This window comes from Aristolochia californica, unplaced genomic scaffold, assembly GCF_029961685.1.
Source record: "Aristolochia californica isolate CCGP_79_NKW_82.1479 unplaced genomic scaffold, dmAriCali1.0.hap1 SCAF_16, whole genome shotgun sequence".
NCBI classification, from domain to species: domain Eukaryota; kingdom Viridiplantae; phylum Streptophyta; class Magnoliopsida; order Piperales; family Aristolochiaceae; genus Aristolochia; species Aristolochia californica.
The window spans coordinates 1,292,528-1,318,653 of record NW_027181837.1 but is presented as its reverse complement, the minus strand read 5'-3'; the positions used below and the strand labels follow the sequence as shown (position 1 = coordinate 1,318,653).

The 26,126-nt window shown below is 38.7% G+C and overlaps 5 protein-coding genes across 9 annotated transcripts; 2 read left to right on the top strand and 3 right to left on the bottom strand.

Annotated features, from left to right (window-relative positions):
- On the bottom strand, positions 1–2,461 carry LOC137953494 (ABC transporter G family member STR2-like). Its single transcript, XM_068800917.1, has 3 exons — positions 1,985–2,461; positions 1,104–1,798; positions 1–985 (listed from the first exon to the last, which is right to left on the bottom strand). Exons 1-3 carry the CDS (start codon positions 2,459–2,461, stop codon positions 1–3), a joined length of 2,157 nt encoding a protein of 718 aa, XP_068657018.1.
- A 1,530-nt stretch (positions 2,462–3,991) lies between these two features.
- Positions 3,992–7,817, top strand: LOC137953793 (uncharacterized protein At4g37920-like). 4 transcript variants are annotated; one of them, XM_068801303.1, is made up of 8 exons: positions 3,992–4,270; positions 5,105–5,589; positions 5,692–5,857; positions 6,283–6,527; positions 6,609–6,796; positions 7,011–7,202; positions 7,302–7,467; positions 7,557–7,817. In XM_068801303.1, exons 1-7 carry the CDS (start codon positions 4,048–4,050, stop codon positions 7,327–7,329), a joined length of 1,527 nt encoding a protein of 508 aa, XP_068657404.1. In that variant the 5' UTR covers positions 3,992–4,047; the 3' UTR covers positions 7,330–7,467; positions 7,557–7,817. The 4 variants fall into 4 exon arrangements, with proteins under 4 accessions (XP_068657404.1, XP_068657407.1, XP_068657406.1 ...); XM_068801306.1 differs by having other exon boundaries at positions 7,011–7,207; positions 7,442–7,467; XM_068801305.1 differs by having other exon boundaries at positions 7,011–7,207; positions 7,360–7,467.
- Positions 7,818–8,586: 769 nt separating this feature from the next.
- LOC137953021 (heat shock 70 kDa protein, mitochondrial-like) lies at positions 8,587–11,996 on the top strand. Its single transcript, XM_068800200.1, has 6 exons — positions 8,587–8,754; positions 9,435–9,502; positions 9,601–9,679; positions 9,768–10,334; positions 10,426–11,046; positions 11,134–11,996. Exons 1-6 carry the CDS (start codon positions 8,689–8,691, stop codon positions 11,755–11,757), a joined length of 2,025 nt encoding a protein of 674 aa, XP_068656301.1. The 5' UTR covers positions 8,587–8,688; the 3' UTR covers positions 11,758–11,996.
- A 47-nt stretch (positions 11,997–12,043) lies between these two features.
- LOC137953023 (thioredoxin-like protein CITRX, chloroplastic) lies at positions 12,044–17,132 on the bottom strand. Its single transcript, XM_068800203.1, has 4 exons — positions 16,906–17,132; positions 16,683–16,805; positions 12,526–12,606; positions 12,044–12,440 (listed from the first exon to the last, which is right to left on the bottom strand). The coding sequence occupies exons 1-4, from the start codon at positions 17,059–17,061 to the stop codon at positions 12,324–12,326; spliced, it is 477 nt and encodes a 158-aa protein (XP_068656304.1). The 5' UTR covers positions 17,062–17,132; the 3' UTR covers positions 12,044–12,323.
- Positions 17,133–17,844: 712 nt separating this feature from the next.
- LOC137953022 (CBL-interacting serine/threonine-protein kinase 8-like) lies at positions 17,845–23,106 on the bottom strand. 2 transcript variants are annotated; one of them, XM_068800201.1, is made up of 14 exons: positions 22,585–23,106; positions 21,961–22,023; positions 21,751–21,822; positions 21,496–21,603; positions 21,336–21,410; positions 21,191–21,244; positions 20,981–21,106; positions 20,382–20,471; positions 19,594–19,716; positions 19,360–19,479; positions 19,016–19,132; positions 18,796–18,852; positions 18,591–18,665; positions 17,845–18,402 (listed from the first exon to the last, which is right to left on the bottom strand). In XM_068800201.1, the coding sequence occupies exons 1-14, from the start codon at positions 22,741–22,743 to the stop codon at positions 18,298–18,300; spliced, it is 1,344 nt and encodes a 447-aa protein (XP_068656302.1). In that variant the 5' UTR covers positions 22,744–23,106; the 3' UTR covers positions 17,845–18,297. The 2 variants fall into 2 exon arrangements, with proteins under 2 accessions (XP_068656302.1, XP_068656303.1); XM_068800202.1 differs by lacking the exons at positions 17,845–18,402; positions 18,591–18,665; positions 18,796–18,852; positions 19,016–19,132 and having other exon boundaries at positions 19,368–19,479; positions 19,590–19,716.
- Between the last annotated feature and the right edge of the window lie 3,020 nt (positions 23,107–26,126).

Sequence of the window (26,126 nt, the reverse complement as noted above, 5' to 3'; positions counted from 1 at the left end):
TCACGTTCTCTGGTTCTTGGACGCGAAGCGTAGGACCAGGTAGAACAGAAACCTGTATAGAACCGCCCATCCCAACATCCAGAACACCATCTCCCACTTCTTAAACTTCTGCAGATTAACCGAGAGTTGCTTTAGAATGATTTCCCCCGTCACAACATTTCCATTTGGATCCACTCCGAAAGTGTGGTTGTTCTGAAATTGATTCATCAATATCCCCTGGTATGGGTACTTCATGGTGGAGATTACGTTCATCCATTTCCAGGCATGGGGAATGTCGTGGGGATTCAAGAAGAAGCCGCAGAACAAGAAGAAGAGAGCAGTGAAGGCGATGACTGCGGCGAAACCCATGATGTAGTTGGGAACGACTGAGCTAACGAAAACCACGAAGGAATTGGTTGAAAGAAGGGAAGCATAGAGAACTATGAAGAAGTAAATGAAAGAACCTCGTAACTCCAAGGCATACCAGACGATTACAGAGTATGGAAGGGCCTGGATAGCTAGAAATGGGAGGTAGGTTAGCATGCCGGAGATGGCATACGAAGATGCACGATATGCATTGTGAGAGGTTTCTCTGATGAAGATGAATCGCTCTTGGATGAAAGCAGGGACGGCGTCGTTGGAGGAGAAGAAGAAAACACATACGGTGAAGATGAAGAAGCTGAGGCGATTGGTGATCCCTTGCAAGTCGTCTTTCGGCTTCAAGAATATGGTGGCCAAGATGAAGCCCATGAAGGATAGAACGACCAGTCTGGATAGGAAAAGCTCTGGCGTTCGGCGGATGTTGGTGAAGTTTCGGCGGACTAGGATACATATCTCGCTCAGGGAAGAATTTGCGAACTTTGGCCCGAGGTGTCGGCGAATGTTATCGGTTTTCGAAATTTCCGCCGGCGTCAAGTAGTCATCTTCGTTCACAGTGTAATCGCTGCTGTGTGGAGTTGGGGTGCCAGGTAGTATCTCGCTGGGGTCGGTGTAGTAGCCAGGAGAACTGCACCATACAAGAGCATCCATTACATCTTTATAATCTACTTTCTTTTATAATTGTCCACTTCAAATAGCTAGTTTTTGTTGTTAATTTGATTTAACTTCGGAAAAGTAACTGTTACCTTAACGGATTATGGGTGGAGGTCCGATCGCGTCGATTCCAGGAAGGGGTAAACCTCAGGGTCTCCATGACTCCGCTCTGATTGGCGCTCCAGGATCTAGATGACCACGTGCTTCTGACACTGTGATCGAAGTCATTGGGGGCCCTGTTCCCTGACCTCCCCACCTCTGCAGACACTCGATTGCTCGCCGCCGGCGGTGGCGTCGGTGGAATCGTCGACAGAGACATGTCATCGGACAACGGAGGTGGTCTCAACCCCGTAAGGCAAAATTTGGAGAGAGGATCAACACCCATCTCGGATAGATCGTACTTCTGGATCACATCCAGAAGGTGTTCGATCGCATTCTCGCCTTTCGGGAGCTTGCGTCCCATCCGGCCGAGGTAATGAGTCACGTCCTTGGGTGAGCCTTGGTACATAAGCTGGCCGCGAGCGAGGATGATGAGGTGGTCGAGGAGCATCTGGATGCGAAACGATGGCTGGTGGATGGTAAGAATCACCGTGCTTCCAGAGCGTGCAATATGGTGAACCTTTTCGATGACACTGTGCGCGCTGGTTGAGTCCAGACCGGAAGTTGGTTCGTCGAGGAAGAGCAGCGGTGGGCCGTGAATTATGTCTACTCCAATCGAGACCCGACGGCGCTCACCGCCGGATATTCCTCGAATTCCTTCGTCGCCTATGTATGTATTCTTAGCCGACTGATTGCATAACAAAATTCAAAGCGTAAATAAATAGTCCAGACTGTACATTAACCAGAGATTAATTGAAAAATCGAAAGAAGAGACGATGATGTCAATCTCCGATCTGTAACTGAAAGATCGTTCAGATTAAACCTGAAAATTAAGCTAGAACTAATTAACGAGATGTTTGATGAGTTCGCCTACCGTCAAACCAAGTTGTTCAATCAACTTCTCAACTATGTTCTTCTTCTCAGAAGAGGGGATGGTACCAAGGCGGAAATCGGCGGCGTACGTCAGAGTCTCGTATACGGTTAACATGGGAAAGAGACGATCTTCCTGCATTATGTAAGCCGAAGTCCTCTTGATCAAGCTCGGGCTCACCTCACTTCCATCTAAGGACACTCTGCCCTTGAGGCTTCCACTTGCAATCCTGCCGGCCAAGCCGTCGAGGAAAGTAGACTTGCCTGCGCCACTCGGCCCCATAACAGCAGTGATGGATCCCTTGGGCGCATAACCGGTGATCCGGTGCAGCAAGTCGACTTCCTGGCTTGTCCACTTGCCCCCCACCTCCTGCTTCTTCGTGACCGTGTAGGTGAGGCTGGAGAACTCTATCCCGCCGGTGAAGCTCGACGGCTTGATAATGTCCAGGACAACGTCCCGGGCATTAGTAAGCTGTCCCATTTTTCTTCTTCTTCTTCTTCGTGTTCCTTTCCGTTAGCCTTTGACAGTAAGGAGAGGCTCGATTTGATATAGAGAAAGGGGGAGAGAGAGAGAAGACAAAGTAGAAGTACTGTTCAGTGCCTGATGTTCTCAGCCGGGATTGAATGAAGGTGGAGGGCAATTAAAAGACATCATCACAGCTGGTGGGTCTGGTACAAGGAGCTCGTTCCTAGGTTCCTTTAAACGACTTCATTGAAAAGGCCGAAGATGGACTCGTTATAGTCGAAACGATTGAATTCTCTTTGTTTTCTTCGTCCTCGTTTTAGATGTTTTGTTTTTTTGACAACATTAGCAAGAATACCCACCCTGGGCTTTTCGTTTCAAGGTCGTTTGTGAAGGACATTAGATTACAGAAAAGGAAGGAGACGACAAAATTAAGAGGGACATTCTCATCTTGGAAGCTTCAGCCTTCATTCTTGGCTGTGAAAATGCTGCTACTTTTTGGCATATATGAGGTCCAAGAAAGATCCAACCGAAGAGAATAATCAAGATGAGAATCTCCCTTTGGAATTTGTGTTAAAGACTCGTAAAAATGGGAGACGAAAGTGATATCTTGTAATTGCAGTCCCCTTCAATCTGTTCGAACACCATCAGCACGACTTCAACAGATTCTCAATATTTGATCATTACAACCCAATCGCAATGAAATCTAGCACTGTAAGATGAGAGATGCAAGCCAAATCATCAATAAAGATGACTACAGAATGCAGATAGTTCCAGTCGTATCCGAATATTTTGTGAAAAAGTTACACTAATCTTCTGTAAAGAAGATTTGGATTTTCTTTGATAGAGGAACAATTATAATCCGCTTTTTCAGAATATTTAGTGTCTCAAGAAGTTATAATCCGCTTGCAATTTTGTTTCTTTTATCCTGGAGTAGGCATCTTCTTCAGTCATCTAAGCTTTCTCCACTTCCATTTCTTCACCTTAAGACCTGACTGTAATTTGAGTTCGAAGCTTCAGTTGAGACAGATAATGGACTAGGTAACTGTAAGAGATTTGTTATACAAAAAAAATTATGGGTGGGAAATTACCAAAAAAATTGTAACAAAATTCAATTATCTAAGTTGTGGAGTCTAATTAATGTCCTATATTGAGTTGTCACGGATCGACCTGCACAATCAAATCGTTGTTGGAGTTGGAAGAGGGGTGGAGACAATATCTGATCCTCGTTGATTGTTATTTCGTTAAGGGTAATTTAAGAATTTTACTCTTGTATCGTGGTTACCTTAATTTTCTCTTTATAATTGAGGGGTATTAATCAAAATAGTATCACTAGTTGCAATTCGAAAGGTTATAAAGAAACACTTGATTTCTCTTGTTAGTCTCACAGGTCTTGTTAGTTTAAAATTATACCTTTGATTCCAACGATTCCGGTATCAGAAAACTCGCGAGTCCGGTATGAGAAAACTCGTGAGTCATGTCCAAACTAGGAGCCAAATAGGCTTCTGGATACCTTATCTAATACTGAGAGTCTGAGACGGTCACCAGTCTTGCCGCTGAAAGATTCGTCTCCTTCATCAAGTGCAAAGCCTACGACAGAAGCCATGAGCAATCATCTGAGCTTTGAGATGCCCATTTCAACTAAATCGTCTGTCTTCAGTCCCTTTGGGTTTTATCGAGAAATCAACACTTATAATCTCGCTGTGAAAGCAGCGTCGTCGTCCTCTTCTTTGTTTCTTACCGCCAGAGACAACAGGAGGAGAAAGAATTCCTTGGAACTGATAACGAACAAGCTCGCTAACTCTAGAGTCAATCGCTCTTGCCAGAGTGAGTATTACTTCTTTTCGCTGGTAGTCATTTTTATGCTCGAATGATTGCTAGAAGTTTGCTACAGTGTTTTTGTTTGGTATTTGACATAACCCAAGATTTTTTCTTCAACCTTGGTGAAAATTATCTCGCTTTTTAATTGCGGTTTTTGGGGGAAGGGGTTTACCATTTCTGAGACGGGACTCTGTGACAAAGCATTCCGACTATGACATTTTACATTTGCTTCTGTATCTTCTCCCATTTTAAGCTTTCTTTCCTTTCCCTTTTCTTCCTCTTTTATGTTTACGCTTTTATATAGATATATATCTTCAACTGAAATCTGTATTACGGCTGTGTTTTCCGTCAATCCATGCGAGTTTTCACAGAAACACGAAGATAAACCCAATCGGGTTCTTCTTGGACCCCTTGAATCGTAAATGGAGGTGTGCTTCATTCTTATTCATAGATAGGAAATGGGGAAAAATTACGGAGCAGTTGTTGCTATCATTTTGTTTTTAGAAAATTGTATGAAACTTAAGTAGTTTAGTTAAGATGCAACATCGGCTATCTTCAATTGGTTATGCTGTATTTGTTAAATTCGTCCACTGGTTACTCGTATCGAATTTCTTCAGCTTCTACTTTAATACGCTTTGATTGATAGTTGGGAGAAATAGTGAAGAAGTCAAAATTTTGGAGCTTTCATGTCATGCACATTGCCTAGTTCATGCCCACCGTGAATAGCTAAATCTTGACTCCCTTAATGCATTTTCAGCTTTTCCTACTATTGTGCTGGATGATTATCTGAAATTGATCCTGCCTCTTTTTCATGGTTTCCTTTGAAACGAATATCTGTAGACCCTCAAGCAATTGGCTCCGGCTCACCCCAAGTGAAAGAACAGGCTGAGGTTCTACTTGCGGAGGGATCTTACCCCAGAGAGACTAGTATCAATGCTACCTCTGTGGAAGACCAAGCTGATACTCAAGTTTCAAAAGAGTTAGGCTCTAAAGCAGCTATCATTGGCACGTTGGAAGAGGCCAAGATTCATGCTGCAGTAGAGTCAGACCCTAAAGCAAACAGCATTGACTCTACCCAGGTGGAAGAGCAAGCTGAGGTTCAAATTGTGGAAGGTTACACCATGACCCAATTTTGTGACAAGATGATTGAAGTTTTCCTGAATGAGAAGCCCCAAACAAAAGATTGGAGACAGCTCTTGATATTTAGAGAAGAGTGGAACAAGTACAGAGACAGCTTTTACTATAGATGCCAAGTACGAGCTGATGCCGATAATGATTTCATAATGAAGCAGAAACTTGTTAGACTCAGGAGAAAGGTTAAGAAGGTATTACTGGAAATTATACCAATTCTAGCTCCTGTAAACTTTTTATGGCTGTACTCTGAACTGTAGCATTTAGTTCTTCTCTGCTTTGTTTTATAATTGCAGATTGATGATGAAATGGAGAAACATGACGAACTTCTTAAGGAAATACAAGATAACCCAAATGACCTTAATGCAGTTGTAGCAAGGAGGAGAATGGACTTTACTGGGGACTTTTTCCACCACCTTAATTTACTTTCAAACATTTATGATGGTCTCGAAGATTGTGATGGTAACTATCCAATTTATCATTTATATTAGAAAAAATTAAAGTAGATATTGTTTTTTGCCCGGTGTGTCTGCTGTTTCTAAAGAAATTTATACATGAATGGTAAACTTCAATTGTGGTACCTCCCCTCTTGGTAGCCTCCTTGGACATCTTTCAGTATGAAAAACTGGTGCTTCAGCTGTATATTTCAATTCATTCTGGAGAGCTGTTATTTTGATGTAGAAGGACACTTATCACAGCATCACATGATTCAGAGCTTTTATCCTCAAATCCTGCATGACAGAAACTATTTTGACGTTTTGTTTGATTGCAAGACTAGAGGAGGGGCGGCATGACAGAAACTAGTCAAAGTTTAAAGACGTCCAAATGTTTATGTTTACCTTTATTTTTCCTTATGTGGCTTATAGTATAGTGGTATGTCTTGGCAGCACTAGTCAGGCTTGGAGCTAAATGCTTATCTGCTGTGCGGGCATATGATAATGCCATTGAAGACATGGAGACGTTAATGGCTGCTCAGGCAAAGTTTGATGAAATCCTGAACTCACCTTCACTAGATGCAGCTCGTGAAAAGATAAAAACTATGGCAAAAGAAAAGGAGCTTGATTCTTCTCTGATTATGTTGATAAATAAAGCTTGGGCTACTGCAAAGGGGTCCGAAAAAATGACCAATGAGGTATAGTTACCATCCCTAGATTCTTTACCTGGCTTTTGGCAATTGATTTATACTAGTTATGTGTTAATAAAACTTGTGCAGGCCAAAAATATCATGTATCATATATATAAAGCCACAAAGAGCAGCCTTAGGAGTATTGCACCAAAAGAGATTAAGCTACTAAAGTATCTCCTTAACATCACAGATCCTGAAGAAAGATTTTCAGCATTAGCCACTGCTTTCTGTCCAGGAGATGAACATGAAAGGAAGGATGCTGATATGATCTACTCGTAAGAGCTTATTCTGGCCCCCATTTTAGCGATTGTAAAACAAATTTAATCATGTATAGGAGTTTGCTTTCACCACAGTTTTCAAAATAGCGGAATGCCAGACTGTGATGCCATCACCTTGAGATTGTATTTATCTCATGACTTTTATGTCTGGAGGATTTTTCCTTACAGGAACTTGTCATCTGGTACATGTGACCTCTATTATTTTTGGCAGTACACCGAAGGAGCTACATAAATGGATTAAAATTATGCTTGATGCTTACCATCTGAACAAAGAGGAGACTGACTTGAGGGAAGCCAAGCAAATGTCTGACCCTATTGTTATTCAGAGGCTCTTTATTCTCAAGGATAGCATTGAGAAGGAATACCTGCAGCATCAAACAGAACCAGACCCTGAAAAGAAAGAGTGAGGTACTCAACATTTCTTTGCTACTTTTTGTTGTAGTGATATCTTCAATTTAGTAGTTCCAATGCTTAGTTGAGTTCTTGGATTTGATTAGCGAAGAGCTAATAATGGAGAAGTGAAGCTTTGATTTTTCTCTACTCAACTCTGCAAAATGTAGTGAGCCAAGTTCATCATCTGTTGACATATCTGATTGCTTAAACATGGTTGGTGGTAAATTTTGACCAATCTCACTGGAACAGTTATGCATGGGAAATCATAAAGAAAGGTATATAATTTCTATATCAAATAGTAATTCATCCGAGTATTGGGAAATGTTATCCTTTGTCCTTATTACTTTTCTCTATTTTATTTCAGCAGACAAACAGGCTGAGCACTCCATTGTAGTCATCAAATGCTTGAAATAGTGGGCTTAGCATACTCATCCCAAAAGAACAACATTTACCTACAGTGTTCCTTCTTGTCATGTTACATAGTTCTGATTATGATGTTGGTTGTTGGCTTGAGTTTTGATAACTGACCACAAAGCTTTACTCTTATATGTCAAATTTCACTGAAATCTTAACCTGGTTCAGTGATATTATTTTGTACTAAACAATATATGCCAATTTACAAAAGGGCAGATTCGGTAAAGTGACGGGTTTCTCGGATACCTCTACTTCCAGTTGCGAGTTCTTCTCGTATTATGGCCAAAGTTGGAGGCTCACAAATAGGTTTCTGTTTTAGGAATATGTCCATGCAGAATATTTCTCTGAAGTTTGATGTGGTCCAGGTGGAATTATCTCCTTTATCATGGTTGCAGAGGGAGTGACTCCCTCCTCCAGTCTCCACTCCCTTATAGGAAAAGGTTTTTCATGAACTGATGAAAAGACCCACTTCTCCTCTGCCTTTTCCCCTCACATAAAGAGGCAAGGTGTGTGAAACTAACGAAGTTAAGGCAGGTGAAGTTGCTTATAGTCCGTTTAAACCATGGTGTTTTGACTAACTGAATCAACTCATAACTCAGGCTGAGTCGGATTGGATTTGGCAAAGAATTAAGATGTCGTAAAAATATTAAGATGGGAGGACCATATTTAGAAATGTTTCTAATTAAGTAACTCCAACTCGGGGTCCCAAATTTCGTAGTCTGATCAGATGAGTTGAGGGAGATTCACGAGTCCGATGGATGAACTCAGCCGGGAGCTCACCCATTATAAGAAGGTTCGAGTGTGTCCTCGATGGAGCTGGCCGAGTCGTTGGTCAACTCGGTGAGTCCACACGGGTTTGGATCGGTTTGAGTCTAATGTCGCCAGTCGCGAAATGAAATCATCCAGAAGCCTCTACGCCGTCTTGGAAATGCTATATATTGTTGACCGAACCTCCGGCTCTGTTCATCTATTCCCACCCTCATTTCCTGGCTCTTCCCTCATTTCCTGGCTCTTCTGAGGGATTCCTGATCCCCCTAAACCCTACTGGCAAACCCTAGCTTTTCCTTCCGGAGAGCGTGATAATGGCGACGTCCGTCATGCTTAGGGCCCTGAGACGTAAAGACCTTTTTTCTTCTTCATTCAGATCGGTAGGTTATCATGTCATTACAGTTTCACTAGTTTTTTACTCGCTTTTCTTTTTGTCTTATAATTTCCTATACGGATGCTCGAAACATCTTTTCTTTTTCTTTTTCTTTTTTTTACTACAATCTGGTTGTTATTTTTGGCTTCTTCCTCAATCTGTACTTCTACCGATTTTTTGTTTGGAAAGATTTTACTTTTCAGGATAAGAGTAGACGTCTTTTGAGTTCCTTCCGGACTAAAATTTAAGACCTCGAATATCCAATAAAATACCTTAGTTAATTCTAGTGTCTTCTATTAATCATAAGTTGTCTTGCTTGTATATTATTTATTTATTACCTTTGCTGATGACTACGTCTTGATAATGTTACTTACGATTGATTTTAGTTGGTTTTTAGCTAGCCCAAGCCATTTTACGGTTTGGTAGACTGGGCTCCAAGATCATTTTGCTTCCGCTCATTTCTATTTTATTAGTATTGTATTTGCGTTATATTTGATGGCTGTGTTGTACATATTTCTATATTTGTTTGGTTACAAGCGGAAGTACAGAGTGTCTCTCTCGAAAGCATTCAATATTTCTTTATTAGATGCGTATGTGTTTGTTTGGATTGGCGATGGAGGGATCGATATGTGGATCTGACTACTGACTTTGAAGGCTCATGTTGTCTTATGTGGTTTGTTTGTTAAGGTTAAAAATGTGAATGCATCAATTTCTCCTTCGGGTTGGAAATGGCCAAGTTTAGCAAGGACATTCAGGTTGGTGCCTTGGGTCTCAGCCTCGGTTTTCTTATATTTTTTAATTTTTATGCTTCCAAAAAAGTGATGTTACAGTTGGTTCCAAATTTTCGATTCAGCTCAAGACCAGCTGGTAATGATGTTGTTGGGATTGATTTGGGAACCACAAACTCATGTGTAGCTGTAATGGAGGGAAAGGTAAATTGTTTATTTATCATCTTTCTCATTTCTTTACATGGATTCAGTCATTGGTTGTATTTCTAATCCAAAGTAATACCTTATCCAGAATCCCAAAGTTATAGAGAATTCTGAAGGTGCTCGAACTACACCATCTGTGGTTGCTTTCAACCAAAAAGGAGAATTGCTTGTTGGAACTCCAGCGAAGCGGCAGGCAGTAACCAATCCAACGAATACAATTTTTGGGACTAAGCGTTTAATTGGTAGGCGTTTTGATGATCCCCAAACGCAGAAGGAGATGAAGATGGTTCCATATAAGATTGTTAAGGCTCCCAATGGAGATGCATGGGTCGAAGCGAATGGACAACAGTACTCTCCAAGCCAGATCGGTGCCTTTGTCTTGACCAAGATGAAAGAAACTGCTGAGTCATACCTAGGAAAGTCTGTTTCTAAAGCTGTGATTACTGTCCCAGCATACTTCAACGACGCTCAAAGGCAGGCAACAAAAGATGGAGGGAGGATTGCTGGCCTAGATGTGCAGCGTATTATTAATGAACCCACGGCAGCGGCACTTTCTTATGGGATGAACAACAAAGAGGGTTTGATTGCTGTTTTTGATCTTGGTGGCGGTACCTTTGATGTTTCAATTTTGGAGATCTCTAATGGTGTTTTTGAGGTATGCCTTTTTTTTTATTGTCAGTAGAAGTATTTCTTTTGAATTTGTGTTCTTCTCTGGGTGGGTTAGGCTCATTTAGTTGCTTTTGCAGGTTAAGGCAACAAATGGCGATACATTCTTGGGAGGAGAGGACTTCGACAATGCATTGTTGGAGCATTTGGTCAGTGAGTTTAAGAGAACTGAAGGTATTGATCTCTCACAGGACAGGTTGGCATTGCAACGACTTAGGGAAGCTGCTGAGAAGGCTAAGATTGAGCTCTCATCAACAACCCAGACGGACATCAACCTTCCTTTTATCACAGCAGATGCTTCTGGAGCAAAACACATGAATATTACATTGACAAGGTCAAAGTTTGAGGCGCTGGTGAATCACTTGATTGAGAGGGCTAGGAACCCCTGCAAGAACTGTCTGAAGGACGCTGGCATATCTACAAAAGAAGTAGATGAGGTGCTTCTTGTGGGAGGTATGACCCGTGTTCCTAAAGTGCAGGAAGTAGTTATGGAGATATTCGCGAAAAACCCAAGTAAAGGGGTGAATCCAGATGAAGCTGTTGCTATGGGTGCGGCCATTCAGGGTGGTATTCTCCGAGGAGATGTTAAGGAGTTGCTTCTATTGGATGTCACTCCTCTTTCACTGGGTATTGAGACGCTAGGTGGCATCTTCACCAGGTTGATCAACAGGAATACAACTATTCCCTCCAAGAAAAGCCAGGTTAGTCCCCTTTAAATTGTCGGGCATATCAGTAGTGTGTAAGTCCAGGATATATGTATTTCAATTATTCCTATGATTTGTATGCAGGTGTTCTCAACTGCAGCAGACAACCAGACACAGGTAGGTGTTCGTGTGCTCCAGGGTGAGCGAGAGATGGCAACTGACAACAAGCTCCTTGGTGAATTTGAGCTTGTTGGTATCCCGCCAGCGCCGAGAGGCATGCCTCAGATCGAGGTTACCTTCGACATAGATGCCAATGGCATTGTGACAGTATCTGCAAAGGATAAGGCCACCGGCAAAGAGCAGCAGATAACAATCAGGTCTTCTGGTGGGCTGTCCGAAGATGAGATCGAGAAGATGGTCAAAGAAGCGGAGTTGCATGCTCAAAAGGATCAAGAAAGGAAAGCTCTAATCGATATCAAGAACAGTGCTGACACCAGTATATACAGCATTGAGAAGAGTTTGAACGAGTACAGAGACAAGATCCCTGCAGAGATAGCATCTGAGATCGAGTCAGCGGTTGCAGATTTGAGGAAGACGATGGCAGGAGAGAGTGTAGATGAGATAAAGGCGAAGCTTGACGCAGCAAATAAGGCAGTTTCGAAGATTGGACAACACATGCAAGGAAGTGGGGGCGGTTCGGCGTCCGGCGGAACACAGGGTGGAGGTGACCAACCACCCGAGGCAGAGTACGAGGAGGTGAAGAAGTAGGAAAGGATTTTATGTGTCAGCCATAAATTGGACACTCGTGAATGTTATGTGTCATAAGCTACGGTTTTGTAGGAAGTTTTCTGGGAGACAACATTAGATGTGGGAAACTATTAATGTTGACATGCGGAGTTTTAGAGAAAAAAAGGTGAGAAGAGGAGCCTGCAAGTTCTACTTTGTTTGGATTTTTTTTTGTTCAATATTAAAAGGAGCCCGGCCTTCGACGGGATATCATTTCATTATTTATATGTTAAACCGATTTGGTCACGGATCTGGCTCAATTGCAAAATGACAACTGAAGGAGCAATTCATTATCTGAAAAGTCAGCCTAGATACTGAATAGTAACAATGCTTCATAGACATTAATAAGGAGGGTTTTCTCAACCTCAATTTAAGCTGTGCTGAAGCATGTAGAAGAAGTCCTCTCATTCTATAATCTCATTGTGAGCCAAAGCTCGATCAATTATAATCTATGCTGATTTCCTACCTGAGCTCCATAAAATGAAGAAGCAAACACATTATACACAGGAAAAATGGGAACTGTCACAGCTTTTGATGCAGTAGCCCTTTCACATCTCATTATCGATTATGTCTCTAATCATCTGTGTTGGTATGAGGCCTTCAGTTCGAATTGCATCCTTGCTGGTATCAGGGCTGAAGAAATACAGTGTTGGCAATCCACGCACCTACCACAAGCCTCTCAGTTATAACACTTCCCTAATGATGCATGTGTGTTATGTAGGTAGAGAGAGAGAGAGAGAGAGAGAGTACCTGCATATTACGGCCAAAGTCATATTCATCATCTGTGTCTACCTTCACAAACTTTGCATTGTTCTCATACTCTACAGCAAGCTAAGTGAAATGATAGGGTGTGAGATAAAAACCATGACAAACAATTAATTTCCTCACATAATAACAATATGATGATAGGACTGGTGAAATGAGTAGACAAAGCACAAAAAATAACATGAATAGAAGCTGTTAAGAAAAGACATTGAAAAACAAAAAAAAAAACAGTAATGGATCTAGCATATGATACATTGAAAAAAGGAAAGGAACCATGTACCCAGTCTAGAACACAGTCAAGGAATCTTTAATGATTGGGATGATGAAAGGAAAGAAATTTTTTTTTTTCAATTTGTTGAAGAAGTCGTATCTAAGAGTCTAAGACGAGTCTTATGCAGAGTATTTCTCACAAGCTTCAAGGAGTTTAAGATGAATCTCATGGAAGACAAGTCTCACATAAGAGAAGTAAGCTCAAAGGAACAAACTGGAATAAAAGAGGAGTTATTGTTTCTTTTATGTTTAATTTAGCAAGTTATAGTTTAGGGTAACTGAGAAAGTCAAGTTAGTTTGTAACTAGGAAATTCTCTTTACTAATAAGATTGTCTAGAGGGAAGATAAAAAACTTTTCAGTCTCCTCTCTTGGTTTCTTTTCTCTTAACGTGCCCTTAGGCCTCCTCTCTCTTGTTCTCTTATTCCTCTCTCACGTTTTTCTCTCAAGCATGCTCACCTTATCAAATTTAATATGGTACTGGAGCGGGTTCTAAGATGAAGAAGGAAAAAAAGATGGAAAAAAAAGAGGAAAAGGAAGAAGAAAACGAAAAAAAGAAGATTTTTGCTTTTCCTTTTAGTCTTTTTCTTTCCCAATACCCATTTTTCCTTTTCACATTATCATACCATGCTTTTCATATATCAAATAATATATTATCGAGAAGATTTTTGAGTCTAGTTTCTAATGCAAACAGAATTTTGGTAATCAGAGTTCCTTACAAATAAAAATTAATATTTGAAGCAACAAAGGTCAAACAACAAGAAGCCTTCGAGCGGCAACAAAAAGCTCCAATTTTTTAGACTTTTTTAATCCATCAAGAACAAGAATTTAATAGAAAACTATATGTCAAAAGAAATCTATGTGAGTCTTATTTTCTATCTCAAGAAACAGTTTCTCGGTCTAATTTTTTCAAAGAGAGATATCAACATCGGAAGAATCAAAAGTCATGCAAGAAAGTTGTTGCATGCAAAAATTCAAATTTTAAGCCTGATTTTTTCCATCTCTTTTAGAGCTGCTATTCTTGCTTTGCACAAGCCTCCTATTTGCTTTCAAACTCTAGTGCATGTCTCTACCAACATAAATCTTTCTTTGTAAGAGTTTTTTTTCCAAGTTTCCTAATTAAATTTGAAGTTTATGTTGCTTTCTATTTCAGGAAAGTTTTTTGTTTGATACTCACAACAATGTGCGAACTACTTGTCCTTGAATACTGCTTAAATCTCAAGTTTCCTTCCTCGAGCGTGAGTTTCCCTTTTCATAAGAAGCTTCCTTTCAAAAAAATCTCATATTCTGGACATGCAAGTTTATCTCCATTTTTTATTTTTTTTGGAGTCTTTTACATGGGTTTATCTAGCCACACATTTTTTCTGCTTGTTGCACACCAAGTTGTTTCCTTCTCAGGACATCTCCATACATAGTTGTTAAAGTGATACTCTCAATAGTTCAATTATGTGTCCTACTCTACTTTTGGGTTGGTTGTTGATCTGGTTTGCATTTTATCATGTTTTATCTCCCTCATGTCAACTTTAATCTTGTTGTTCAATCTTATGAAAAACCACTAATTCCTGGTTATCATTAGTCAATTTTTTTGTTCACATGATGGTTCAATCACTAGTCAATTGTGGTAAACTTTTTGCTCCCCATCAAAGTTACTTTGACACACACACACACAAAAAAAATAAAAAAATCAAATGACATGACAGAAATTTGGCTGTTCTAAATTCTTTATCCCTCTTTTGTATCAATTCTCATTTTTTGATAAAAAAAAAAAAAATCTCATTAATATATTAGTTTGATAAGCGTCTCTTTATTACTATTTTGTACCTGCAAAGAATAAGAGTGTGCCTAACATCCAACTTGAGTCAAGTTTTTTTGTTTTTACCCAAGTGGTGATTTTTTTTTAACTACCTTTGAATAGTAAGCAGTCCCTTTTCATGCCCTAAAATTGGGCCTCTTTGCCACCTTTGAAATTCAACATAGTTTTTCTCTTTTAGACTTTAGACTGGTTTTTACTGGTATATGGAGCTTTATCGTTTGGTTAAGAATAAATTTTTTCTCTCATATTTGTTTTGTCTAAATTGGGTCTTTGTGTCTTTTTTATCCCCAACTTGATGGGAGAATTAGAAAAAAAAAAAAAGTCCAAGAATGAGGTACAAAAAAAAAGCCTACCATGAAGAGAAATTTTATGAGACCAACAACGAAGAACTCCACGAGTTGTGCTAAAGAGTATCCAATTAAAGGGCAGTACTGAAGACTAAAGAACCAAAGTAATGAAGAAGGAAATTTTGAAGATTGAAGACCAGGGAAATTTTCTAGTTTGCTAGACCAGAGAAATTTGCAAAGAATTTTTATTTGAAAATTGAAGTTATAAACTCCAGCTTGACATAGTGTTGAAGAAGCTAATTAAAGAGTCTAAATTGAGTTTCAGGTAGAGCATTTTTTACAAAATTTTGGAAATCTAAGGTCAATTTCATGCAAGACAAATCTTGCAGGAGAAGTACGCTTAGAGGAACAAGCTGGAATAAAAGAGGATGTTTCCTAGTTGTATCTTGTCTCTTTTATGTTTAATATAGCAATTTATATCTTAGATGTAATTGGGTATCTGAGAAAGTAAAGTTAGTTTGTAAATAGGAAATCTTTTCTCTTTATTAATATGAATGTCTAAGAGGGAGGGAAAAAAACACATCAATCTCCTTTCCTGTTTTTTTTTTTCTCTTAACGTACCCTTACCTCTCCTCTCGATTGTTCTCTTCTTCTTCTCTCACATTTTCCTCTAAAGCATGAACACCTTATGAAATTGAACAGAATTGAATTTCAAATTTCACCATCTTCAACCAAAAACAAAAAGAGAGAGAGAGAAACAGAGAGGGACAGAGAGAAGAGAAACTAACGAGAAGTGATGCAAAGCAAAAAATATAGCATCATCATATTTGTGGTTCTCTCAGCTTGCATAAGACAGTCTTATAAAAAGCTCAGCTACACAATCCTTACAAGTCAATAACTTTAACTCAATATTTTAGGGTTTGATAGACCTCAGATGTTGTTTAGTAGAACTGGGATTGCAAAGGGACAAAAAAACCCTCTCTAGCAAAACTTTTAATCGAACTAGGATTATGGGGTCTCCATTTCCAAAATTTCACATAAATAATATTTAATGCCACTGTGCTTTCACCTTTGAGCCCATTATACACACAAATTAGGCTTTTCTAACTCATAGACAGTACCAGAGTAGATCTCAGTGTCACCAACCATTTCCTTCCTGGCAACCATCAGTTGCTAAATGTATCAAACAGAATACGTCTACACTACAACAGTATCAACAGAAATTGCCATCAAAGGCACAAATTTTCACAAATTCTGCAGGAAGAACCTCATGGGAGACAGAAAACCAGTGGCATCAAAATGATTCCTTAATGTTATTTAATTTCAAAGAGGAGATGAATGCACATTGTCTAGTAAACACATAGATGAATCTAAGTAGTAGCCATAAGTATGATATTTCAGAGACACGAGTAAAAAGAAAGGGAAGCTCCAAAACTTTCCTTTCGAACATGTCGGGTATCTCATTGCATCTCATTTTTATCTTATATATTTCAAGCTTTCAGAATTATATAAATAAATGGTACGGCCACTGGCCTTGTAGCATATAGGATATACATTCATCCACAACGTTCACACATTTCAAATTCGATTTTTATATATAGGTGAGTTCAAACACATCCAAAAGCTGGTGTATTTTCACCTTTTTCTAGCTCAAATTGTGAGATTTTATTTACTTTCTTTCAATCAAAGCCCGCACTACAAAAGCAAGTGCTCTGAAATCCACCTCCACATTCCAATGAAATTGTCAAGCATATAAAAAAACAAAGGCGCTTACCAATTCGAGCTCCTGAGCCATCAGTATGCATGGCCCGCACCAAGTGGCGTAGAAATCGACAATCAAGGGTACATTTCTCTCGCCCTTCACCAAGTCCTGAAGCTCCTTTGCCGATACCTTCGACTGTGAGCCAGCAAAATAAAGAAGCAGATGTACATCACACTTGGCTTGCCCAAGTCTCGTGAAACAACAAAGTAAAGAAAAATGAATACAGAAAGGTTACCACAAGATAGTCTGGTCTGAGGTATTTGGCAGAGATGGGTTTCGAGAGAACTCTCGCTCTAGAGGAAAAAGTGAGGGAAGGAAGCAAAGCGCGTCTGGAGGAAGAAGAAGTGAAGCGAAGGGAAGACAAGAACGGAGGCGTCTGAAGTAGAGCCATCTCTTCACTGGCAGTCACTTCCCCGGCTCTGTTTCAATTTGAAAGGCAGCCCTCCGACTTCTGAGGCCTCTTATCTTCTCCGTCCTGCTGCTATACAATGTACCCGCAAGAATTTACATTACCGCCATTATAGTTTGCTCTTGGAGGGGTCCTTCGGTTCACACTCACTATGGATAAATTAGAGGCTGATCCAACACAAAAAGTTATTACTTGTAAAACATACCATTATCTCAGCTGTCCTATCAAATGACTATTATCTCAGCCATCTGATCATGATCGAACGGCTGAAGTAGTCATGTTGCATGTTTCACACCAAATAACTTTTCTTATTGGATCAGCCGTGAGATAGATAGATATATAGGTAAATTTTTTTTTTCTTCTATGTTAAAACAAGTTTTCTGAATTAGGTCAAAACTCACTACTCTAATCGGAGAAGGGACTCATCGAAACATTAGGGCTTGAGTAACAACACCCTTTAACACAGTTTTGTTTTTTTTAAGAGGGGTGTGGCTCGATTCGAACTCTCAACTCTTTAACTCATCAAACTCACCCAAATAGTAAACCGACTCGTCCAGTAAAAAACCCATGATGAAAACATAACTATAGTATATAGATCCAATTGCATATAAATTAAATTATCTTTCCAAAAGAAAAAAAAACAAAATTACTATCATGTTAATATTGTTTATGAGATGTTAAAATTTGATTATAGGAATAATTTCACATTGAAAATTATAAAAAAAATAATTATTAATTTATAAAATTAAATAATAAACATCCAAAGTAGCTAATCATTTCAAGATAGAACATCTTCAGCTGTCTTGTCCATGACCCAAACCACATAAAGTTAAACATAATTGTAATGAATTCATTACAATATGTTATCAGTTCAACTTCTTACTACATGTATAAGATCTTTACTCTTCTAAAGCACACACACACACCCCTCCCTTTCTATTTTGCTCTCAACAACAGTGTGACCTATTTGCCTCCCTACTATCCATAATACAAAAAATAATGATGCCTTTCTAACCACAATATGATAATGCTACATAGAACATATCAAAATCGATAACCGAAAAAACATCAATTGTTTCTCCCTCTGTTTGTTCTACTTCTTTTAGTAGTTAGGGTGGCCTCAAGGTTAGATGCAGACTGATGGCATCTCTGAGCAGGCAAAACCACAGTTTCATTAACAATAAATAACACCCTCTTCTCTTTGAGTTTAGAAAGACATCAGCGCTTGGATGATTTGGACTTAAAGGTTCGTATTTTGCTACTTGCTTCCATGGGTGGCTTCCAGATTATATCTTCGAGTTTGTTACAGAAGCTTTTATAGAACTGCAATCAAGAAAAAAGAAGAGTATGAGTCTCAAATCAGAATTTGCAGAGGCAAGAAGGAGAAAAAATTTGGCTTCACTATTTTTATCCTCTTCTGAAATAAGTTAAACAATCCCTAGTGGCCAAAAATAAAAATGCTACACGGATGAAATCAATGCTCCAAAACTGCGGTGTTGTTAAACTCTGACCTTAAGATACTCAACTGCATCTCCACTCGCATTTTGAATGTCCACCATGAAAAACGATGGAGCGACTTCAAAAATCTGCATAAATTTGCATCATGTTGAAAGTCAAAAGGTCTTTTATTAACTACAAGAATAACATTTTGAGATTCCGCAATTCAGATTATGAAGCAAGCAACAGAGGTTCATATGAGTTTAGATAGGAGCATACTTCCAAAATGACAGAAAAATGACTAGTCTTGTCAGCTGAAAGGCCTTCCACCCTCATCTGAAATACACAATTATATCCGGGCCAAGCCAACACATATTAGATAGAAATGCAATCCCTAGATAGAAATGCAATCCCAACAAAAACAAGTCATCCTAACCTGAATTTTTTTTAATAAAAATAGCTGACTAAAAAAATGAGCAGAGTATCAGATTACTATTACTTTATAGTTACGGATATGAGTCTTGAAACCCATTGATTGAGCAACAACCTCCATACTTGATAGAACAACTTTAGCTGGTTTCCTTGATACAAACCGTGTTTGATGGTTTACATGGTCCTGTTAGACGAAGAAGATGCAAACGTATCTCAGCAGAAGCACAAGATATGATTCTCTAGTTTAAATAACAGAAAATGGAATTAATTTTTGTGAGGCCAAAATTAAGAACTGAGAAGTTGACCAAATAATGCCAAATCTATACTTTATTGAGGAGTGGGATTTAAATTGCAGTAAACCGTAAAACAAAACCAAAGAAATGGTTGACATGCGTCTATGCAAGGAGGTACCTGTCCCCTAGCAAACAGCGATGCAAGGTTTAGACCTTGGGAGAGAATGATTAGGTCAAATGCATTCAGAATAAGTGGGCCTGCATCACTATTACCAGGCTGTATGTTTTCCTGAAGATCCTGCATGGTTAGAAAGTCTAGTTATTTTACTTCCTGTAAAGAAATAAACTGGAAAGGAAGAAAAATAAATTCATGTAGATCAGAAACAAGCAAAACATTAAGGGCCTTACCAACCTCAGGATCATCAAAGACAGCATTTATGTCATCCAGATTCACATCCTCATCTTCCACATGTTTCGCAGGCACATAATTCCTTTTAAACCATTCATCATTCCTGATGTCTACTATTCGTATTCGCTGAAAGATTTTAAATGGTTTCATCAGTTCCCAGAGCAAAAAGAGCTGAAAGCTACAGTAAGAGGGATAAAAGTGTTACAACTGATTCTTGAGACAATTTGATAAGCCAAGACAGAAGAAAACAGCATTTGAAAACAGAGCTAAAGCAGAAGTCTGATAAAGATCACATAGAAAACTAGTCCCCTTGTTCTAATTGGTGTTGAATTGTTCCACCTTGCCTTTGGAAGACATCACCAAGTACAGATCAATTTTGTACTTTTGGGAACAATTATAATCTTTCTATTAGGTTCATATCTAATATAATGGTTAATGGGCTAGAATTAGTGAAAAATATGAAGTTTTGTCAGATTTGATGCTTGTGCTGCTCATTCCCATTCAAGATACATTGTAGACTACTTAGCAGTGTATATTCAAAACAAAAAGATACATTGTAGACTACTTAGCAGTGTATATTCATACGCAGAGATACATTGTAGACTACTTAGCAGTGTATATTCATATGCAGTAACTCATTTATCATTATTATTATTTTCAATCTTTTAAAAAGTTATCACCAATGCTACCTCATTCTTACAACCAATGCATTGAAAACCACTGGATTTTCTATTGTTGAAGGAAAACATTAGTCCCTGAGATTGACAAGTGAGCAAACAGGTAATACTAACTGTTTCAGGATTTGGGTCAAGTATTCTCTGAATCAAGGACTTTGCTCCAACAGGAAACCAAGATGGACAAGAGAATTCAGCTTTCTCAATCTGTAAAATCAACCAAAAAAGGAAATCAGATATCCTACATGGAAGACATTCTTTTCCAAGAGAAATACAAAACCTCCAACAATGTAATTAAACCAAAATAGAAGCTCAAAAATAAAAGCTTAACGTTAGAATGAACAAGAAAACAGGTTGAACTGATCAAGAGAGTATCAATAACAATCACAATGAAAGATAAAGAACTTGCCATCTATTTATATGCTAACATTTTTCTGAAACAGATGCTCATTGTTATCAGACATGCACTCACTCCCTTTTATCTAGAAACAGTCATCACAGTTTCTTTCATGCTCAATTATCAATCCTGCTCAGATTTGACATACTTCCCAATCTTCACATAACCCCATTGATGTTACACAAGAGGTATGACCCTCATTGTTTTAAATCGCTTCTGATAATACTATTAGCAGCATACCATTTGCAAACGAATAAGTCATAAAGAATGACCAGTATGCTGGAAGCAAAAAGATTACTTCCAAATTGGAGACAAATACCTTACTATACAGTGATGTAAGGTCAACATCATCAAAAGGTAGATATCCTGCCACCAAAACATAAAGAATCACCCCACAGGACCAGACATCTGCTACAGCACCATTATAACCTTTGTGGCTGAGTACCTGAAACAAAGACAAAATTCAGAATGGAGGACCGGAAGCAGACTATAACCCATGTAAATCAAACTGCAGTTAGGAAAAGTGTACCTCTGGAGCAACATAATTAGGAGTTCCACAAGTTGTACGAAGTATGCTAACTCCCTACACAAAGGCACCAAGGTGGCAATTAATCTCGTTTCTTTTGATGAAGAAAAATAGGCCAGGGCAAACAAAAAGAAAGAAACACACTTACTTGCTCAGGCAAAGCACTAAGGCCAAAATCTGAAATTTTCAGATTTCCTAGCGAATCTAAGAGGAGATTTTCAGGCTTCAAAAAAGAAAGGAAAGAAACTGTAAGAATATCTTGCAATACTTAAAAGGTGAAATCTCTCAGAACACCAGATAAAGAATACCTTCAAATCTCTGTGATAGACTCCCTTGCTGTGGCAATAATCCACTCCATCAATTAGCTGTTGAAAGTATCTTCGTGCTTCAGCTTCACTAAGGCGCCCATGATGAACCTGTACATCAATGCTTAAGGTGAGCAATTTGTGAAAATGAAAAAGATATTTGCAAAGAGAGTCATTCCCCAGATAACTCGTTCAGGAACTCACAGTATCTGATAGATAGGTTCAGCTTTGTTTTGAGATAGGGTGGCAAGTACTCACAATTTTGTCGAACAATTCCCCTCCTGTTATGTACTCTAGAATAATATAAATTTTTGTTCGGCTTGCAAGGACCTATAAAGGAAGTGTTCCGTATTAGCAACATTAGGTAATAATATAAACAACTTGGGACCTAACCATCTATGAATAACTGAAAAATGAAGTCACAAAAGCTTAAGGGCAAGGAATATAAAGAAGAGCATAACACCATACCTCATTGAGGCGAACTACTTGTGGATGTCTGACAAGCTTCATTATAGATATTTCCCTCTTGATCTGTCAACGAGGAAGTTTGGTAAAGCCTTCAGCAAACACTGACCGGAGAGCATGTTTTTGAAGAAAAAAAATAACCACAGCGATTTTCCTTAAGCTATATCTGACTTTCCCCAATTGAATCTCACATACAAAGAAGAGGTTTAATGTTGAGTTCATCGTTGCTTCAGTTATTATGCTTCTAGTATTAGTAAATTTTCTTCATCACTATTTGGTATCTACACAAACCAGAACCCGTGCTTAGAGGTGCAAAAGAAATTAATATTAGTATTGCTCGTGCACAGACAGGCATTTAGCCTTCAGTGAAGGAAAAAAATAAAACGAAATAAATAAAATAGAACGAAGCCCAGATCCGAGCGACAAAACGGAATATCTGTACAACGATAAATTTTGTTATCAGATACGCGGCATTCGACAATTTTGGCAGTACATGGTACCAACTTTACCTTTCGCCTATCTAATCAGCCAGTTCAACAGACGCGGACTCATACATATTTCTATTTCAAGATAAAAATAAAAAAGATGAGGGAAAAAAATAGGAAGCAGAGAAGTCAAAGACCAAACCTGATCGACCATCTTGTGTTTGATGATGGTGCTCCGATCGAGCACTTTCATGGCTACACTCTCCCCCGTCTCCGTATTCTGGGCAAACTTCACCTTGGCGAAAGTTCCTTCCCCAATAGTCCGCCCCACCTCATACTTTCCCACCTTCCGCACCACCATCACTCCTACACTTCGTAACCCTCTTCCGTATCTCCACTACATTCGCTTCCACCGGAAGAAGATCTGCAAAAACAGTCGACGTGGCTTCTTCCCTTATCCCTTCTACCCTTTTTCTTCTCAAATTCTTTTACCTTCGATTATTCTATTCCCCTTATGAACAACCTCCAGTCTGCATACAGGAATTTTGCCGGTTGAGTGGCGGAAAGTGGGAGGGAGTGGAGACTTTTAAGCGTCGGCGATTCGTCGAAAAGTAAGGAAAAGCGCGGTTAGTTTTTGTTCTGTCTGCAAGTTGGAATTGAAATTTCTCGGTTTTCTGATTGCCCAACCAGGTAACAAAAAAACCAGATTGGGAAATGTGTCCAAACGCCACTGAATCCGAAGGGTGTCGTGGACTGCTCGTCTTCTCTACGTATCTACTGCGTCGACGTGTTTGTAGAGAGCCCAACCCCCAAGCCTATAAATATCCATTTTTTTTCAAAGTGCATATTTTATTATAAATTTAAATTCATTTTTGAAAAATATCAAATTTATAATTAATAAATTTAATTCAAGATAAAAATAATAATTTTTAATATATAATATTATTAAATTTTAATGTTTTTTCCCCCACATGACTCAATTGTCAGTCACATTATTATAAGACATTAATTACTTGAATGTTTCATCAACCGTGGAAGTTCAAATTTCAAACCACTTTATGTCATGCCACAGTGGGTAGTGGGTGCAGATTTTCAATTTATTGGATAAAGACATTTGCTTTGGGGGTGTTGAAAAAAGTTAGACAATGTGTAACAATGTGTAACACCATAGAATGTGTCACATTTCAAGTGGGGGCCATTTGAAATTAACATCTTGTTCAAATATCCAATATGATGACTAACTTGGTTTTGGATTAGAAGCTAAGGCAAGAGGTCTAGAAATTTTATGAAATTTAACAATATTATGTAATATTTTTATATTTAAATTTTTATATGAATGGGTAATGAAGAAACATGTCATAACATTAAAATATTTAAAATTATTGTTTTTAATTATAATTATAAATTTAATATTGATCTTTAATTTAGTTTTTTTTAATCGATTTATTTACTCTAGTTTCGTGTTTTGGATTCGAATAGTACCCAAACTCAATGGTTAGCCGGTCAGGTCAATGGATGTAATAATCACCTGATTTTAGATCGTGAACTACTATAAATCTTTGAGTGTTTATTATATGATTATTTTTATTTACATTGAACATAGCTTAAATCAAATTGCAAATAAAAATCTCTTTAGGGTGACACCTTTCTTTCTCATAGACCATAGACGAAGACAAAGAAGAACGAAGAAGACAAATGAATTTATGGTGGTTCGACAGTGTGTCTACATCCATAGGAGTGGCACCCAGAAAAATCACTCAATTTCAATTAGGGTTACACCATAAGTATTTATACTAAAATTCTAGACGTATTTATGTATAAAATATACAAATATCCATGTATATAAATACCCCCAACCTATATGAGCCATATACTTCAACATAAGACAAGGGGGAAAAAGAGCTTCCCATCCCCATCAATTTATGTGCAAAGGAGATTCGCATCTCGAAAGTTCATATCTTTACACATAAATTATTTTAAAATTTTATAATATGGTTTTATAAACATATGATTTCATAATGATGTCAACACTAGTTCAACTCTTTTTGTTTTGGTGCATACTCCCTCCATAAAAACATGCCATGGTGATGGCGGGTTTTTTTTCCTCTATTACTTGTGCGTGCGTGCGTGTGTGTGTGTGTGTGTGCGTGTGTGTGTGTGTGAGAGAGAGAGAGAGAGGTTTTCTGGAAATGATATTTGTACAAAGAAGAGGTTTTATGTTGTAACAGCCTTCACGCAGTTTGCACTAAAATCGTGCATGACATTTGTTAGTTACTTTGCCAAAACCATTGTCAGCAAGTTATGTCTATAAATAGAGCCTTGTACACTATTCAGATATCAATGAAATGAAAGAGTATTTTCTAAACATCTCTGTTTTCTCATTTTATAAAGTCGTCTCTGTTTTTATATTTTATCAGAGCTTCTCTATTCTTAGAGAGAGAGAGAGAGAGAGAGAGAGAGAAGGGGTATGACGATTCTTGTAATATGCTCAACTACACACCCTAGTCATCCAAGATGAGCCTAGAAAACTCAACTCTATGGAGGTAACTATGACACAAGTTTCTTTATCGATGAAGCGATGATCAATTTCAATATGATGGATTCGGTTATAACTTTATCGTAGTAATTGGGTAGATGTCTTTGGAAGTGAATAATAAAAAATTGTCCCATGTAAAAAAATATTGAGTTTATTAGTTACATCTTCCTAAACTGACTAGCCACATAAGAAGCATCTCATCTTTTTGAATATTTTATACTTGTAACAATGTGGTAAATTTTTAATTTTTTTAAAGTTAAAAAAAAATGGGTAGGTTAAATCATCACCAAATCGTTGTAAGGAGCCATCACTTGATACTCGTGGGTTTGGTACCTCAACTTGATTATGTAATTACCATCAGCGTATATAAGATGCCATCCTCTATAAAGTTTGACTTTTGTTTACTTCATCAGCACTGGGACCCACATCGGGTCCACTCTCTCTTCTTTTATTGACCTCAGGTGAAAAAGCGAAAAAGGTAAATTACACTTTGGACCACTACCGAGGTTGACCTCTCCATTGACTACTTTATACCCAGACACATTGACGACAACAACTGCATGCATGGAACTGTTGGAGTCACGCTGATCTCTTGACCCTTCGCGTACGAGTTCTTCTCTCTTTCCACTTTCTCCTCTTCTTTTCGCCATTAATGCCCTCTTGCTTTTCTCTCCTTCGATTATCTTTCACTACCTTATTTTGTGGCTGTCCTGTAAGATCCGAGCCACCTTCGACGTGCATGGCGATTGAAATTGTTATAACATGAGGTTCCGAGACTCCGTTTTTAGTATCACAAGCAGTTAGTAGCATCTGTCGCTTCGCTGTATGAAGCAAGAAGGCAAGAACAGTAAATGAGATTATGCTGTTGAGGAGCGGGTTGATTAGTGAAGGCCGAAAAGTTGCCAGGAAAGACTGCGACTGAGTATGCCCTGTTTACAGCAGAGATAGGAGTGAACGCCTCTTTTTGCGGCTTCGTTTGTGGGACTCGAAACAGAATTTGTTTTCTTAGCTGTTAAACTAGGAGAAGAGTTTGCCTCTTTTACTTCCGCCGTTGCCAAAACTGCGCTTTCTTTCATTCTTTTATATTTTATTCTCTCCGTCGATCCATTTCTGTCGCTCTTGTTCTGATCAGACTACGGACGCGTTCCTGTTCTCTCTCGTTCTTCTTGTCTTTTGCGCTTTAGCCGGAGGCCAGAAGGGAATCCGCT